The sequence below is a fragment of the Sinocyclocheilus rhinocerous genome, unplaced genomic scaffold (assembly GCF_001515625.1).
Source record: "Sinocyclocheilus rhinocerous isolate Xijiao unplaced genomic scaffold, SAMN03320098_v1.1 scaffold241, whole genome shotgun sequence".
Lineage (NCBI taxonomy): Eukaryota > Metazoa > Chordata > Actinopteri > Cypriniformes > Cyprinidae > Sinocyclocheilus > Sinocyclocheilus rhinocerous.
The window spans coordinates 3,493,039-3,510,530 of NW_015659312.1; the positions used below are offsets into that span (position 1 = coordinate 3,493,039).

A 17,492-nucleotide genomic window follows, 5' to 3' on the forward strand; every position below is an offset into this window, starting at 1 on the left:
GCCCTGCTAAGATTAACCATACAGTGTATTATTTGTAAGTTAACACATTTACACAGTGAACACAGACTAACCAGATAGATAGATAGATAGATAGATGGTAAAAGGCTTAACGCACTGATTGCATTGCAGCGCCAAAAAACTGCCCACGTTCCGCTGAAAGCTTTATTACTCTCCCTCAAATCCCTCCTTAGCAGAAAGAGAGAGAGAGAGAGAGAGAGAGAAACAGAGGAAACCTCTGCTTTACACTCATTTGGACTCAGCTCAGAGCGCGGATCGTTTCGGCGAAGGGATAGAGCACCTGCGATCGGACATCCAGCAAATTCGTGAGAGAGTTGACCGGTCAATTGAAGACATGCGCTCACTGGTTTGAAATCACGCGAGCTAAAACATCGCTCAGATTAAAAAGTACCACAGTAGGCTACTGAATTAGCACTGGAATGTGTATTTTCACATCACTCTACAGACGTGACTTTTTGGAGGGTGTTTGAGGAGGACATGACCTCAGTTGAAGTGTTTCTTGTATTGGATATAAACAATAAACGCTTGAGTCTGTGGAACTGAACAATCCTGGCAACTCCAGAGCAACATCCAGTAACGACGTCTGGGCTGGAGAGCAGGTGCTTGTCTCTTCTTAAAGAGGAAAACAGACAGAGGATGTGACAGAAATATGGGACAGTGTTTCCGATTAGCAATCACAGCAGATTCGTATTTTATCTGCGTGTCCTGTAACGCCGTCCAGTAGCCTACTGACTGAAGCGACCGGACCAGCGCACAGAGACGTCCTCCGGCTACTTCCACTCGGTGAAACCCCTGCGAGATCACCTCCAAAGTAACTTGCACGCCTGGTCGTCCCTGGAGCCCGCTCATGGGTGCCGCTGGACCGGATGGCGTGCTACTACCTTGTGATCAGCTCCACGCATCTCAGGAATGGACACTACCGGAGCATCAAAGGAGTTTTCCGGGGTCCGCTCTGCAAAAGCACCGGAGGCGAATCACCGGTAATACTACTCAATCGTCGTTTTTGTTTATTAAAGATATCGCCACGATGCGCTATTAGGAACTTATTAAGCACGTTTTGTTGGTTTGGATTGGTTTTACGTTTTAGTTGTCTCAGTTAAAGTATGTTTATAAAACGCACGTGACAGCAAAATCTGGACATATACTTTTTTGATGGCCATATAGGCTACTAAGTGGGAACACCTTTGAATAAAATGGAAACGAGAGGATTTAATGAGCTAACTCATGTCATCAACATGACTTACACTTGTAATTTGCATTAGACAGTGAAATCCTAAAAACATTGTGTTTTATGTAGTATGGATGAGGGACTTTATGTATGTAATGTGTAAGGCATCACTGCATAGCCTATATCTCAGATGATGTCAGGCTTGTGAGTCCACGAGGCATTTGTGACTTTATTTGTGCTGTGATCACAGACCCCTGACGCTCTCCTAACAGAGACTGATGGCAGGTCTTGCTCTGTTTGGCTCAGATTGAGCTATATGTTAAACTTTGACCTCACTATTCTGGTACTGACCCACCTATGGATGTCACAACGGCATGTTTACAAGCTTCAGCAACTGAATGGGAAATTCTCTGATGGTCCTAACCATACGAAAACAGATCTAACTTTATTTCCTGAAATGTCTGTCATATTTGAGGTCGTACTGTTATTACTTTATCACAAACTACAAGTGAATCCATGTCCCTTACTCAAAAAAAGTAAAAGTAAAAGAAACAGTTTTCACTTAGAAATTGCACAAATAATTACAAAGAAATGGCAAGTAACACATTGAATTAAACATGACATTTTGACATGAAGTAGAAAAACTAAAATTGTATTTTTATTTTTTATGTATTTCTTTGATAAACATACTCCAAAAATATTTGTTTTATTTACATAAAAAAAAATTACAGGGTATACTTTGAAACAATTTTCTTTCAGAAATTGCTGGTAAATTTCACAAATTACAAAGGCAAATAGCATGTAGCACATTTAATTTGACATAAAATTTAGTAGTAAGACTAAAATTGTATTTTCTTATAAACATACTCCAGTAAGTAAAAATTTTTTTTGGTTTGTTTGTTTTACAACTTTTAAAAAATAATTTTGCTGTGTAGTGTTTTTTTGTCATCCATATGTATGTGTAAAGGTCATGATACATGGGGCAACTTTTTGAGCAGTGTTGCTGGGCAATGTTTCCGTCAGTGGGAAACCAGGTGAGACACAGGGCTCACGCCCGGTCTAAAGAATCCAGATAGAAATTGTTGCCCATTTTCAATGGGAACGTGCCCAAGCAACATTGCTCAAAAAAGTTGCTCCGTGTATCATCACCCTAATTCTTTGGAGGGCATCACTGGCCTCTTATGCTGACGATATTATAGTTGTTTTTAGTCAGCATATTGAATGACTTTAAAGTTTCCTTTTGTTATTTAATGCTTCAAAAAGAGCTTGCAGTAAACCAGAATTTATATGAGGTAAATTAAGGACATAACAGGACATGTTTAGTGCTTCTACAGAGCAGATAGAACCAAGAGATGAGAGCAGAGGGAAAGAAAACATTTTTGTCTTGTCCTGGCAGTTTCACCTGCCATTTCAGTCAGCGTTATAATCCATTCCATTCACATGCTTAATTGAGGCTGTGCTGGTGTACCTAAACTTTGTGTCCGGTCCAGGCCTTTTACTGTTAGGAAAATTATGTATGCTAATGAAGACTTGTGCACAATCAAAGACCGGCATAAGTACGCAAATTGAGACTTGTACCTGTTGTACCTTGTAACTTAAGAGAGAGAAGAGTGAGAGTGTGTGTGTGTCTGTGTGTGTGTGTGTGTGTGTTTCATTTGGACTGCCCTACTGGACTGGCAGACATTGCTGGCTGATTGGAAAGAAGCGGGGCTCAGTGGTGATAGTTTTGATGGGTAATTTCAGAGCAGCTGTTGTGATGGGTGCATTTGCTCCAGCTTAAATCAGAGAGCCATGTTCACTCTAACTCAAAGCATGTGGAGGACACGCACACACGCTCATGCAGGGCAGGCACATATTCAAATGAACACAGACTGCAGAATGACATGCTCGGGTTTCTCAGCTGCTCTGAATGACAGCCTCTGTTGTCTTACATCACATGCACATTAATAATCGTTTGCATATGTTGCAGTGATGTGCTCCCAAAATGTCAGATATGCAATAAATCATTTAAGCTTTGCTAAATGTCTATAACATAATAATCCCTTCACTATGCAACATTTAGGGTGCTTTGTGTAAAAAGATTAGGAGATGTGAAGGCCAAAAGAAAGCTTTGAGAACGATTTTAATTTATGGAGGAAGAAACATTGGTGGTGATTAAAAAAAATGGGCATGTCAAGTTTCAGTTGTTCTCTAGCCCAGCACTAGAGGGCACCTCACTGGTGCATAGGTGTCAGGTTTTTGTTCAAGGTTCAATAATATACAGTATAATGTTGTCAGCAATTAAGAAAAGGAAAAATCTAGTTTAAAACACGTGCCAGTTCATGGGTCTTGAAATTAATTTTTTTAATTGTTTTCTGAGGTGCACTTATAATCTTAGGATGTATTTTAATCAAAAACGGTCATAATTTTGATTATAAATGGTCTATACATTTTCTATCATAAATTTTGTCCTTTGATTTGATCTCTCCATTAGAAAGGGCGTGTCTTCTGTGAGACTTCAGTGTAAATGCCCACTGCTATGATTGGCTAACATATTTGAATATGAAATGAGCATTACAGGTGGAACTCTCTGGAAAGTTTTTGTTGGGTTGTTACTATGACAGCTGCCAAGATTAACTAATTGTGAAAAATGTTAATTATAGCCTTATTCTTAGGACTACTTCAGTCTTCCACATATTCTGAAGTTTACAGAAACAAATTAATTTAAAACGCACTGGATGCCTCAAGGGTAAAACTGCACCTTATCTCTGCATTTGACAGCACATTTTCGAATATAGGCTGTTCTTTTTTCTTCCTTAAAAAAAAATAAATAAATAATAATAATAATAATAAAATAAATAAATAATTTTTTACATTTTTGACTCTATGCCTCTAACATTTTTAAATTGAATTTGGTTTAGAAATAAACACATACTCATCATAGAAGAGATACAGTCACTGTATGTATGAATTGCATTTTTTATGTATTCTTTGACCCCCTCAAAGGGGTTAATCCAAGTTTTCTCCCCCTAGACCAGCATACATTGCTATAAATGAGAGATTCTGTGCAGATTCTGCTCATAAAAGTCTTTAGAACAGCAAAAACAGCTGAATCTTCCTGCGTTTCCCTTGGCATTGCCTAAAGACCAAAACTAAACCTTACCAAATGTTCCCCATCATTGAGTCTCCTGTTTAACTCATTGGACTGGAATGTCTCACTCTCAGTGAGGTGTCCCAGAGTACGTATTTGAATTAGCTTTCTGCTACAGCAGTCAACACCTGTTCGTATGCCCTGTGGTTCACCCAGTATCATCAAGCTCATCTTATGGGGCTCCATCTCCGCTTTTTGTGGAGAGGCTCCAAACAGATCTTATGCTGAACTTGCTCAGTATCTGGGTTATTCCCTCTCACTCCGCCCATAACGCTGTGTGAATGTTTGATGTTGAGCTGCAGCAGGGACCCGGTTTGCATTCCAAACTGCCGTCTCCCACCACATTTTTAAAACATGTATACCACTGAAGAGGCATATGTTGATAGCTCTGCCTGCATGAGTGAGACACAAATGCTCAATTTATGTGCAGAGGCAATGAGTTTTAATTAGTTCTAAAACATTACAGCTATTGCATTAAAGCGAAGGGACTTGTCGGTTTGTGTTGGCTGCTGCTGAGATAAAGAGGCATTTCTTCATGGCTTTGAGTGCAACGTTTTGTTTTGTTTTGCAATTTTTCAGGGGGATCACCCAGGTTTTCTTTTTCTTTGCATTTATTTAAAATAGAAATCTTTTGTAACATAATATGTCTTTACTGTGTTTTTTTATTAATTTGCTGCATCCTTGCTGAGCAGAAGTATTTTAATAATTTCTTTAAAAAAATATATGTTAATGGCCCCAAATTTTTGAATGGTGGTGTATATTTTTAACAAAAATGCTTCACTTATTTTAACTAACATTTGAACTTTTATCAACAAAATCAAAGTCATGTGGTGCGACCAAAATGCATGTTGGAAATAATGATTAAAATGTGTGCCCCCACATGTATTCCCACAAGAGAAAAATGATTTTGTTTACTTGGTTACACCACATGAATGTTTTCTTGGTCCAAAAATGCTTTTTCAAAACCGAATGAAACCAACAAGAGTACAAAGAGTAATTTTCGGAGAATCTGGCAAATGTATTTCAAACTAGCTTTTTCTTTCCCTTCAAAGATTTTTTATTTATTGTGGACATACATCATTGACCCATTAAGTGTTTTTACATAATTGTACCATGCTCAATGCTATAGGTCTGAGCAATAGTTCTACAATGGATCATAATGGCATGACGTTAGCTGCAGCAGTCACCATTTCATGTTTTACCTGACTAGTCAGATGACCTTTAATGACTCATGAGTGTTATGGTCAGGAAATGTCAGGGTGATTTGAAAACCACTGGCTACCTAATGTCTTCTTATTTAACAAGGATATATCATTGCTAGAATGTAGTTACAGATTATGGAGTTTGCTGTTCATGCTACTTGCATATTAGTTCTTAAATTCGTCTGAACTGCTGCCAGTCAACTTATATCATGCTTGTTAAGAGCTGCCAGAGAAACTGTTATCTGTGATGGCACAACTTGCATTTTTGACACAGTACCAAATAAAGAAATTAATTAACAAAAACGAGCAGGTGCTCCTAAGTCTTTTGGCCCGTAGGGCTGTCATGTGGAGAGGCAGTTGTCCAAGTGCACCCTACAAACACACACTAATGAGCGTATACTGTAGTAAAATGAGTCCAGATGTAAGAAGTCTTAGTTGCTATATACTGTATATATATTTGCTCTATGTTTATATATATATATATATATATATATATATATTTGCTCTATATATATATAATATTGACAGCCGATATCTTAGAGAGCAGGGTGGCTGATGGCCGAAATAAAGGCTAGATAGATAGATAGATAGATAGATAGATAGATTTAAGAAATTTGAAATAATTTGAAAAAAAAAACAAAAAGTAAAATAAACATATTTTGATTCTGTAATCCTATTACAGTATTTTTCACAAAATAAAGAAATATTAAAAATGTAAATAAATAAAAAGGAAGTAAACACTGCAACCAACAGGGCACTCAGTAATCTGGGACGTTTGTGTGCGCTGGGAATCATATTTTTTCAAATAAAACCAAGGTAACACTCATTATTTCATACAGCACACAGTGAAAATTACATGAATATGACAGCGGGCAAATAGATAAAGCGCAGCATAGTTTGAAATCACGCGTTTAATGTTTGTCCGCATTCAATTTGCACGGGCCGACCATCACACAGACTACATGCGATCATGCAGGATACAAATGCACACTTCACAAGATCTCATAGCCGGATTCGATTAAGTCGGCAAGGTTTGAGAAATTAAATGTTTTTTAGACATTCAAAGATTTGTAAATGCATATTTGCTGAATGCTGATGGTAATCGAGAAAGTATTATAATGTTTACCTTTCTAATACTAATAATATAAAAGCAATCATTATAATATCTTTTTTGTATACCTCCTTTGTTTAACAGTTCTATCTGATTATTAGACGGACTTCTATCGGTATCAGGCAGAACTGTTAAATGGCGACAGCTAACAATGAAGAGGGAGAATGTGAGGAGGTACCTGTCTCAGCACAGTCAAAATAAAAGTCCCGCCTTGAACACATCGGCAACAGAAATAATTATCGGCCGATGCCTATATTTGAAAAACACCAAGTATTGGCCGATATATCGGTTGACCACTTTGAATATACTGTATATAAGAAGTGGTTGAACAGTATGTATATATATATATATATATATATATATTTATTGCTCTATGACTTCACTCAATATGCATAAAAATCACCTTGCCCTGTTATATTACCTCAGTTTACAAGCTTTGGTATCTTTTTTGGCATGTGATTATGTGGTTCAGCGTTACAGTATACAGTATGTAATGTTATAGTTAGGTGCTGTTATATGGCTTGATAATAAGTTGTGTTTCAAATGTTTAAAGGTTAATTTGATACTTTATTTGTTCTTTTTCTCTCTATCTTACAATGCAAATGGCTTACTAATGATTCCGGCCATTCTGGTAATGAGTGGCTACTGCTGTACTTAGCTCAGCTCTTTTTGAGGAGCTTTAGCGCTGTTGCTGTGCTAATGGAGTGTAGCAGTCGGCATTCAATATTCAGCCCCAGGCCCAGCTGCAGCCGTCCTCTGAGTTTGCCTGTCTGAAACTCTTTGTGTTGGGGTCCTGACGTTAACACGGCCAGGGAGCTCTAATCACACAGGAAGGCTAATGAATCACTCTCTCCTTTCGGCTTACGGTGCAGAAAAATACAAACAAAAGCGTGCACACAAACACAAAGACTTCGCTTAACTCACACAGATGGACCCTTTTTACTTAAACACTTTTGTAGGTCATTTCTGCAGCGCTAATTTGCCCGATTAACTGATTAAATGCTTTATGAGAGTCTAATTAATCAAAGAGGTCATCCTACATTCGCATACACACAGCGGCACATTACAGCAGTTCCCTGTGCCTCTAGTCTTTTTGCCTTTAATCTGAAAAAAATCCTGATATAGCATGGGAGGAAGTAACAATAGACGAGAATCCATTGTTTTCAAACCGTAGGCAGAATTGGATGTTCATTAATGGCCCTCACTTACTGTAATTATGCAATGAATTAAAAGAAAGGTGAGGTAGAAGATAGAATGAAATAGAAAGAGAGAGAGAGTGCCTGAGGCTGACGCAACTCAAAGTATCTCAGCCTCACACTGTTTTAACAAGGTTGGTGAGAGGCAGAGAGAATGACAGAATGGGTCTTGCTGGGTACCGGCAAATACACAGTCTAAATGGCTTGAGGATTTTCGAACATGTTTGAAAGCAATTTGTCCAGGCACTCAAAGGCCATTCTAATCAGGGGAAATGATTGTTAATGGCCTGTAAGTGTTTCTAAATGGGTCTAGAGGAGAGAGAGGGAGGGGGAGAGAGGAATGCTTTCACATCTGTCTCTAAAGTGCCTTGTTCCCTCTCTGTCTTTTCAAGAAAATCTTTTCTAAGAATAATGGTTAATGATAAGCTTCATTTGAGGAATGAATGCAATGCTGATAAACAAGATAAGCAAGAATATCATTGAAGTTATCTCAATCCACTGATCCATCTCAGTCTGGCGGTGTCCAAAAACCATAGACAGCCATATTTCAGATGCCATTTTTGCATTTTTCCAACATTTTTCAAACGTTTTTCTCTAAAATATATTAAAATATAAATTGTAATTTGTAAATATTTGTAATGATGTAATAATTATTTGAAATTGTAGTAATAATTCACAATGTTACTATTTCACTGTATTATTGATCAAATAAATGCGGTCTTTTTGAGCATAAGATACTTCTTTCATAAGCATTAAAAAAATCTTACTGACCCCAAAATTTTGAATGAGATTTATATTATTTTATTATTACTTTTTTTTTTTTAACGCTCGAGGTTATGCTTAATTGCTTATAGGTTGTGTGTTCTTGTGTTGAGTAAAAATCTTTTCTAGGTGAAGTTGGGAGGCCGGTTACTACAGTAGTAGTAACAGTGAATTGCTACAGTAAGTCTGTTGTCATGGGGATAACATTGCCAGAGGTGAAGGTGGAAGTTGTGTGGTTCCCTTGATAGACCACATTTTTTGTTGCATCAAATGATTGGAAAAGAATGAGAGAAGGAAAATGTGAGCACTTCTGTGGCTAGAGATGGACTGTGTTTGACAGGTTTGTGAGGTGAAGGTGAAGACTAAATGTCCCCAACCTGAAATAACCACCATTGTGTGGACCAGCGATATGTACGTTATGAAAAATGGATATTAACTTTTTCTCACATTAATGAGATTTGCTAAAGATTGCAGTGTTGTTAAATTATTAGTGTTTTTAAAGATTAACCTTAAGTGAGCGTTACATAATGGCAGAGGTAATCGAAACTAAATTAAATATCCTGTTACCAATTAATCTAATATCAGCCAGTAATGTATATGGTACCAATATATCCAATATACTGTGCAGTGTACTGTTTTTCTTCCAGAGCTATGTGTCTTAATTCATGATTTGTGTGTCAAGATAAATTACTGTGTAGTGGATCACAGTTATGTGTGTGTGTGTTGCTGTTGTTGTGAATGTATGCATGAAGTAGTTGTGGAGCTCTAATTTTGAGTACAAAGCTGAGCAGAAACCATCCGTTGAGAGTACTAATTAAAGCCTGGAGATTTTTCAGACAGTGTGTTCTGACATTTAGCCACACAGTAACCTGCTATAAACAAACTTCAAGAGAGAGGTTTTAATATGAGTTATGCTACCTGTCACTGTCAATACGGCTGCCATCTATGAACTGTAATCTATGAACTAGAAGATTTCTCCAGAGAGAATGTGTGTGTGTGTGTGTGGATTTTAGTGGGCGATGAAGAAAAGTGAGGAGCTGAGGAATACAGTCAGTGATGGTACAACAAGCAAGCTAATTTTAATTCGGCTGATAAGGCTGCAAAGGGATAAATTTAATACAGCAGAAACAAAATAATAATGGCACTTTGAGAGTGGAGGGAGACTCATTCTCTGTATTTTTCAGCATCCAAATCAGTAGAATGAGAGCCGACGCTGCTTAATAACAGAATTATTCATGCTTTTCCTTTCCTCTTTATTCTTGCAGACATTAAAATAAACTATACTTCAATTTACTGGGCCAATCCCAAACATTCCCTTCTCCAGCAGAAAGCTTTGTCTCCCTGGACACTACTTCACAGCAGCTGTTTTCATGCACACGTTTCTGAGGAAACCCGTTTACCTCAGAAGATATTTCAGTGGTTATTAGTAGATGTAGGGAACAGTAATTGCATTGTCACAGCAGGCACCAAAAAAGCATACAGGCTCACTAATCATCAGTTTAACTACTGTATCAATCACCTTATCTCTGCTCTGCGCCTCTGCTATCCATTAAGCATCTTGACTAACTGTGCTTGCTAATTTAATCGTAGGTGGAAGTCTGGGTACAAAATTAACACTTGACAAGAACCAAATGTGAGTAAAAATTGGCTTTCTCAAGTAAATAAAATACAATGACTTGCCAGTTGGCTGGTAGCCTTATAGGGGAATAAACAGCTAAATATTGTCATAGTGACATTACAAATAATGCAAAATAACGTTTTCTGGAAAATATTTATGGCTGGTAAATTTTTCTGCTGGTAAAAAAACTTCTTTGAATAAAAATCTGCTACAAGTAAAAGTTTGTTGATTTGAATATTTATATTAATATTAATTAATATATATGGGTCAGGCAAAAAGTGTTTTTCAAGCATCAAAACAATAAAAGTTTAATACATCTTTAAGTTTTTCCCCTGGACATTAGAATGTTTAATTGTATTTTTTCTAAGCAAAAAATAAAGGCTATCATAATTATTTTATTTATTTTTTACCATGAATTACAGAATACAAAAATGTCATTCAGTGCAAAAATAGTTTATACACCAAAAAGTCTTATCAGGCATATTTAAAACCAGAATCATTAGATGACATTAAAAGACTTAAGGATCACAATGCAGCTCCCCACCCCCCACCCAATACTAAATAACTGTCAATTGAAATCATTAGCAATCTTTGCCACTATCCTTCAATCCACTAGATTTTACCTGTTTGTCAGCAAGAAGTTTTGAATCATTTAAAATATAATAAATTTAGCATGATAACATTTCTTTTAAATATTTTAATAAGTACAGGTCAGAATAAGTGACCTATAAATATCTATTAAATACTAATAAATACTATACTTTTGTAAATTTTATTTAATACAGACACCAAAATGGGATGTCACATCTTATATGTGCATATGTATGTATGTGTGTATATATTTATTTAAATTTTTTTGCATTTCTTAATTTATAATATAATATATAATATAACTAAAGATAGAGAGAATAATGCGACAGGAAAAGAGTGAGCAAACTCTCCTGATGTCATGTAGCTAAATGAGAGTCTATTGATCTAATCAAAACACACTCAAGCACTCTCTTAGGAAATCTCCTGTTTGTGTTAATTGCATAAGTGAACAGAGTTGCCCTCAAATGAACTGCACTCACAGACACACACACACACACACACACACACACACACACACACACACTCGCAGTGACACAAGTTTCAACAGTAGCTTCAACGTGTGCAGCCTGTTTGTTGATTATAAACTATATGATTAGAAGTGCTGCTCATTACCCACTTCACACTGTGTTATGCACTCACAGACACACACACACACACACACACACACACACACACACACACTCGCAGTGACACAAGTTTCAACAGTAGCTTCAACGTGTGCAGCCTGTTTGTTGATTATAAACTATATGATTAGAAGTGCTGCTCATTACCCACTTCACACTGTGTTATTAAGCTGCTTCATTCATCATAACTGGGATTTATGATCTCCTGCAGAGATTGAATGCACGTCTGCAGTTTTTATACAGCTGGTCTGTTTGCTGTACTCAACACCCTTAGCACTCTTATTCCTTTCCTTTTTCAGACAGGAATGAAGGAACACTGATGAAATGCTTATTGTGTTTGTGTTTGTGTGTGTGTCTTTGTGGGTGGCATGGCCTTAATCACAATCCTGGCCGATCAGCTTGATGAAGAAATAATTCTATTAAAACATACAAGGGTAAACACAGGTAATTAATTTCTTTGACCTCTTATTAACCCCTTTCTAATCCTTTATCCCACTCGCACCACCCCTTACCAAACACTCACAAACACACTAGCCTCACTGGCTGTGCTGTAGCTTTCAATAACATCTGTAATTATGCCATGTGAGGTGTAGTGACGTCCATACATGGGCGTCTGACAGTTTGTGACTTTGTAATTATTACTTTTACAGTATGATTATGTTTATCATTATCAAAGTAATAATTATGTAAAGTGAACTGTACAAAACACATTTATAGATCATATGCTTCTACTATGTAAGTAAATATCGTTTTAACTCTAAATTAATGTGTCAGATTTAAGAATCAGTTTGCTGGAATTTTTCCATTTACAAAAACATGAATTATTTAAAATTAATTGTAAATGTTAATACCACTAAAACGCAGAGAATATTTATTTTACAAGGTGTATTTTTTTTAGGGCTGTCAAACTAAATTAAATATATTTAAATATGTGTATTTAGATATTAAATATTTGAGATATTTTAGCAAATTGCTATAGTAAAGTCAATAACAATACAAAATATGCTTATTTAATTTTTATTGTCTTTTATAATATACTTGATATTTTTTATATTTTTATATTTATCATAGTTTTTATACATAGATGCTTTTATATATTTTAGGCTACAAAAAGTTTAAAAAACACTTCTTAAATGTACAATACAGCATTTCTGTTTGAATTAATATGTGCATCAGTGAATATAAATTGAGTTATACCTTGTCAGAGTGTTTTTGTTAGTAGTAGTTTGCTAAACCCAGGTTGACAAAGCTAATATGAGTTTGCTGTAAGTATGAGCTCATTTCAACTAGCAGCAGTTCCTAAATGGAGCCAATATTCATATGTTTCCTGATATATTTTTATCCTCATAACTTATTTAATTATGCTGTTGTTTTATTATATGCTGCTGTTTCCCTCTGGCTTTCCTTAGGCAGTATAATACATTAGCAGTTTGCAGCAATAAGAGAATGACTCACAGTTTTTTCCATGCTGACTCGAAGGCATCCACTAGACCACAATGCACTGCATCGGGCATAGTTAAACTCATGGGGTCAAGGTTACCGTGACAGCGGGATCCTGGAGGGTGTGATATTCTCTCTTTGCATGTGTTTGTCTGTATGTTTTATATATTCAGTTCTGTCCTCATTTCCAAGTAAGTTTAATTATTTATTTACATTTATCTATATTTTTGGACTGAGGTCAGTCGACAAGGGCAAAGCAGAAAGTGGCAGTGTCTGACCATGAGAATAAAAAGGGGTCTGTTTAGGATGCGCACACCTGTGGAAACCCTTCTGAATGGAATCAGGAAGCAAACAGGAAACAGTGTATGTTTTGTTTTGACATGTGCATGCATTTGTGTGTCTGTTGACATGGAACATGCTTAAAGTAAGATGGTCGGAAGAGTTGCTGTCATCTGCACTCCACAGAAATGTCCAGAAGAAGTTTGTATCTGAATGGCATTTGGGCTTTGGGACAATTGATTTTCTCCTGTTTACAGCCTTGAATGGATTTAGGTGACATCCTGTTTGTGCAAGTGTCTTATGCTTAAATGTGAAAGGGAATAGGTTTGTGTGTTTGTTTGTGCATGTGTGGGTTCTTTGATCTGAACAGCATGAATAACCTAAATAATGAGGCAAAAGAATTCTTATGTGGCCAGAAGCCAGCTCTTGACAATCTGCCAGACTCTCGGCTTTGATAGTATATTTGTACAAAATATTTTAACCCTTTACACATCTACAGGTACAGACTGAAACACTAAGCCATGACTATTTAACCTTATGGGCCAGATTTACTAAACAAGGCAGATTATCATGAGACAATGCATGCAATCCCATAAAAGCACCAATGGGAGTGGAAAGTTCTGTGGCTGATTTACTGACAATGCGCAAATTAAAGAACACAGGTGCAGCTATCTCATTTACATAATGACCAGCGCAATCTACCAAGAGCAGTGCAAATTAGCATAGGGTCACAATAGTATTTAAATAAATCATGCAACGTGATGTGCTAAAGTTCGCAGTAGTCAGTTTACTGGTATTTGTGCAATTATTTGATGCCCCCCAAAAAAGCATCTCTTATCCCATTTTGCGCCTGTATTACACTCAGCTGATTACCACTGGCTCTGCTTGTTTGTGACCAATGTTCCCTCTATTTATTTTTTCTTGCTAAGCAAAACTTTTCTCTATTGGGCGGACATTTTGACATTTTGTTTCCATTCTGTGCTCATCATCCACTATTTCCACCACTTAATCAAGCCACTCTCCTTTAAAACATGATGACGTTTTATTTCACGTCATTACATTTGCGCTGGCTCTCGTGTTGAGCTATTTTATCTCCAACCATTAAAGTATGCGATTTCTATCCTGCTTTTTCTTCAACGTGGAAGTAAGCCTATGGGCGAGACTTCCGGTTCATTAGCCGCTATAGGTAAACAACGAGAAGAATAACAAAGTGCAGTAAACGGAAAAACTGTTTGCACTACAAACCAGTGTGTTCATAATTAAGATAATACATTAAAATAATATGGTAAGACACACCCATTTTCAATATCAAGCAAAACGAAGCTAGACCCATAGAATTTACAAATGGCCGTGCCCATATTTACGGCAAGAAAAAGGTGGATAGCACATCATTCTCTTTCTATGAAATCTGTAAACTGCATTCACCGGTTCTATCTCTATAGCGACACCAACTCTATAGTGGTTTGTCCAAGCATTGCAATTATTTCGCATTTACTAGAATTCAATCAAATGGCTTTCCCAACTCAGTTTTTTGCGTGTCCTGTGCGCGGCATATTTTTTTTTCTGCACACGCGCAGATTAGAGGGAACATTGCTCTGCTCCCATAGATTTTGTGAGGAAAACTCCTAAAAATGCACATGCAATAAAGTTAACCATGCCTTTTTCATTGCTCATTTTTTACTGCGTGTCTTGACAGTAGTTTTTTTTTAATGCCAAAAGAGGGTTTGTGCAAAAAGTCAGTAAATCTGGCCCTGTGATGGCAAATAAAACTATAAAAATTGGAAACTGATGTTTACAGTATATGTATTTTTTTATATATGTAGCCTGCTATGTCATTATTAAAATCTATTTAATTTAATAAAAATTTATTTTCACTATAATACTGCATTTTATTATAATATATAATAGAATAGACTATACATTTTGCAAGATGCAAATGGAGTTCAGCACTAATTTGTGGTCTTGTTTGCATCGTCGCTTGATTTGTAACAACGTAGTGCATGCAAATAAAAACGGCACTCTCAGTGGGCACGTAAATTTCCCCTTTGACTCCAGTCCACTTCTTTAATGCGGCTGCTTTTTTCATGTATGTTTAATCCATTTAAATTCATTTAATTTAATTATGAATATTTATGAATACCTCTGAGATTTATGTTTTAATTGATTAACTTACTTTAGTGAGAAAAGTGCTTTAGGCAGGACATACATTTATAATCAGATATACTCTTGCATGTATTAATCTCTTTTAGTATGTGAGTGGGAGAGTCTGAGCATTTAAGCAAGTTAGAGAATCTTTAAGGACTATTTAGTCTAATGAATGAGAGTGTCATGCCTTTTTTTTGTCTGTGTCTGTGTTGATTGGATCTCTTCATGTGGACGTGTGTGTGTCTTTTTGTGCACATTTCTACACTCTGATGAGCTATTCAGTTATTCACAATACACTCATCAGGCTCACACAGATAAACCCAAACACAGTCATTACATCCAAATGTGAGTGATTGAGTGTGTGCGTGTAGACCCGCTGCTTTCTGTTTTTACGTTTTTAAGGCACAGCAGGAGGGGTCCAACTTTCCTGTACTCAAACTGCCTTCGGCAAAATCACTTCATCTCCGGAAAAACAGCAAAATCCACTCCCAGGCCTGGCTTTCAGTCTGAGACACACAAACATGCACCAATATATAGTTCACAGTAGCAGCGGTGGGCATTCAACCTGAAACAGCATAAAACAGCATTATTGGTGAAACTACCCATAATGCATCAGTGCCTCAGCATTTCAGTCATCTTATAAGTCTCTGTGCTGTTCTATATATGCACCACTTTCTCATTAAGATAAATAACTTGGCAAGAAAAAAAGCCCAGCCACCATCCAGACTTTTGGGTTTAGAATAATTCTTTCCCTCACACATTTGGCCTTATTTGCGAAACATGAGCTGAACAAATTTTTGTAAATCCATTCTGTGTAAATTTTCCCATTGAACTGAATGCAACAATTTACATAAGAATGTTTTTACAATGGGTTTACTCACATTCATTCTACTTTTGTTACAAGAATAAGGCCTGTTTCACATTGCACTCACAAGCATTACATCAGCAAAGCTTTGTAACTGAAGCAGCAGGCTTACGTTGTGCTATCATACTAATAGCATTTCTGCTTTAAAGAAATAAACTGATTTAATATCAACAATCAGAAATTATAAAATGGCTAACAGGAGTTGCCTATTGAGAATTACCGTAATCATTACGTAATCTGATTTACATGAGGCTGGTGATCATATTTACATCCAAATTGTAATTAATCTACATGCAACCAAATCCAAATGACAAAGTGTAGGTTTGTGTTTAGCAGACTGATTAAATAGTCTGAATTCAGTCAGATTTACTGAATAGAATATGTAGTGTTTGTGCATCAAACATGACAGGTAGTCTTATTTTTAGGGATATCGGTACATTCTGATTTTTTCTTTTAATTTGTTTATTTATTGGTAACAGTATTGTGTGTGAGTGAGTGTGTGTGTGTGTGTGTGTGTGTGTGTTTGTGTGTATGTATGTGTACACGTATATGTGTATGCATGTGTGCATATTGATACCCAATATTGATACCAATAAATTAATAAAAATAAATAAAACATATATGTATCAACTAGTATGTAATTGTGTATACTCATTTTCCTCTTTTTATATTTAGATACTTGAATATATTTTTCTCAATTTTTAATATAATTAGATATATTTAGATGCTATTATTATTTAGCTAAAACAATCATACACTAAAAATACTAACTAATACAATAAAACACCCTGCAGTTTTATGCCAAATTTAAAGTTTGAGGGTTTAACTCTTGCAAGTGAAGAAATTAATTCATAAGTATTGTAATTAATAATTTCAATATAGTTATTATACTGAACAAAATTATAAACGCAACACTTTTGTTTTTGCCCCCATTTTTCATGAGCTGAACTCAAAGATCTAAGACTTATTCTATGTACACAAAAGGCCGAAAACAAAAGTGTTGCATTTATAATTTTGTTCAGTGTATGAAATATTCATATAATTAATATGACTATTTATTACTAATTATTAATATTAATATTACTATATACTATTTAAATTTGATGCCCTTAATGTGGCATAAAAGGTTGTGCTAGTAAAAATGTTTGTAGTGCATTTTCAGTCCAGTACATGATGTGTGGCAAAAATTGGCTCAGTGCTAAAACTCTACTTGCACCTACACTTCTGCTTGCTCACTTGTGCAGTGTTAATATGACAGTTGAAATAAATACATGCTGCTTTCATGAGAAATATATGGTTTGTATGTGTGTGTGTGTGTGTATATATATATATATATATATATAT

The 17,492-nt window shown here is 36.0% G+C and overlaps 1 protein-coding gene across 1 annotated transcript in view; it reads left to right on the forward strand.

Moving 5' to 3' along the window:
- Window positions 1–222: 222 nt before the first annotated feature.
- Window positions 223–17,492, forward strand: part of LOC107723561 (G patch domain-containing protein 8-like) — a 110,468-nt gene continuing 93,198 nt past the window's right edge. Inside the window, exon 1 of the mRNA XM_016532247.1 lies at window positions 223–998. Coding sequence (XP_016387733.1) covers window positions 885–998 — 114 coding nt within the window. The 5' untranslated portion in view covers window positions 223–884. The remainder of the gene's footprint in view (window positions 999–17,492) is intronic.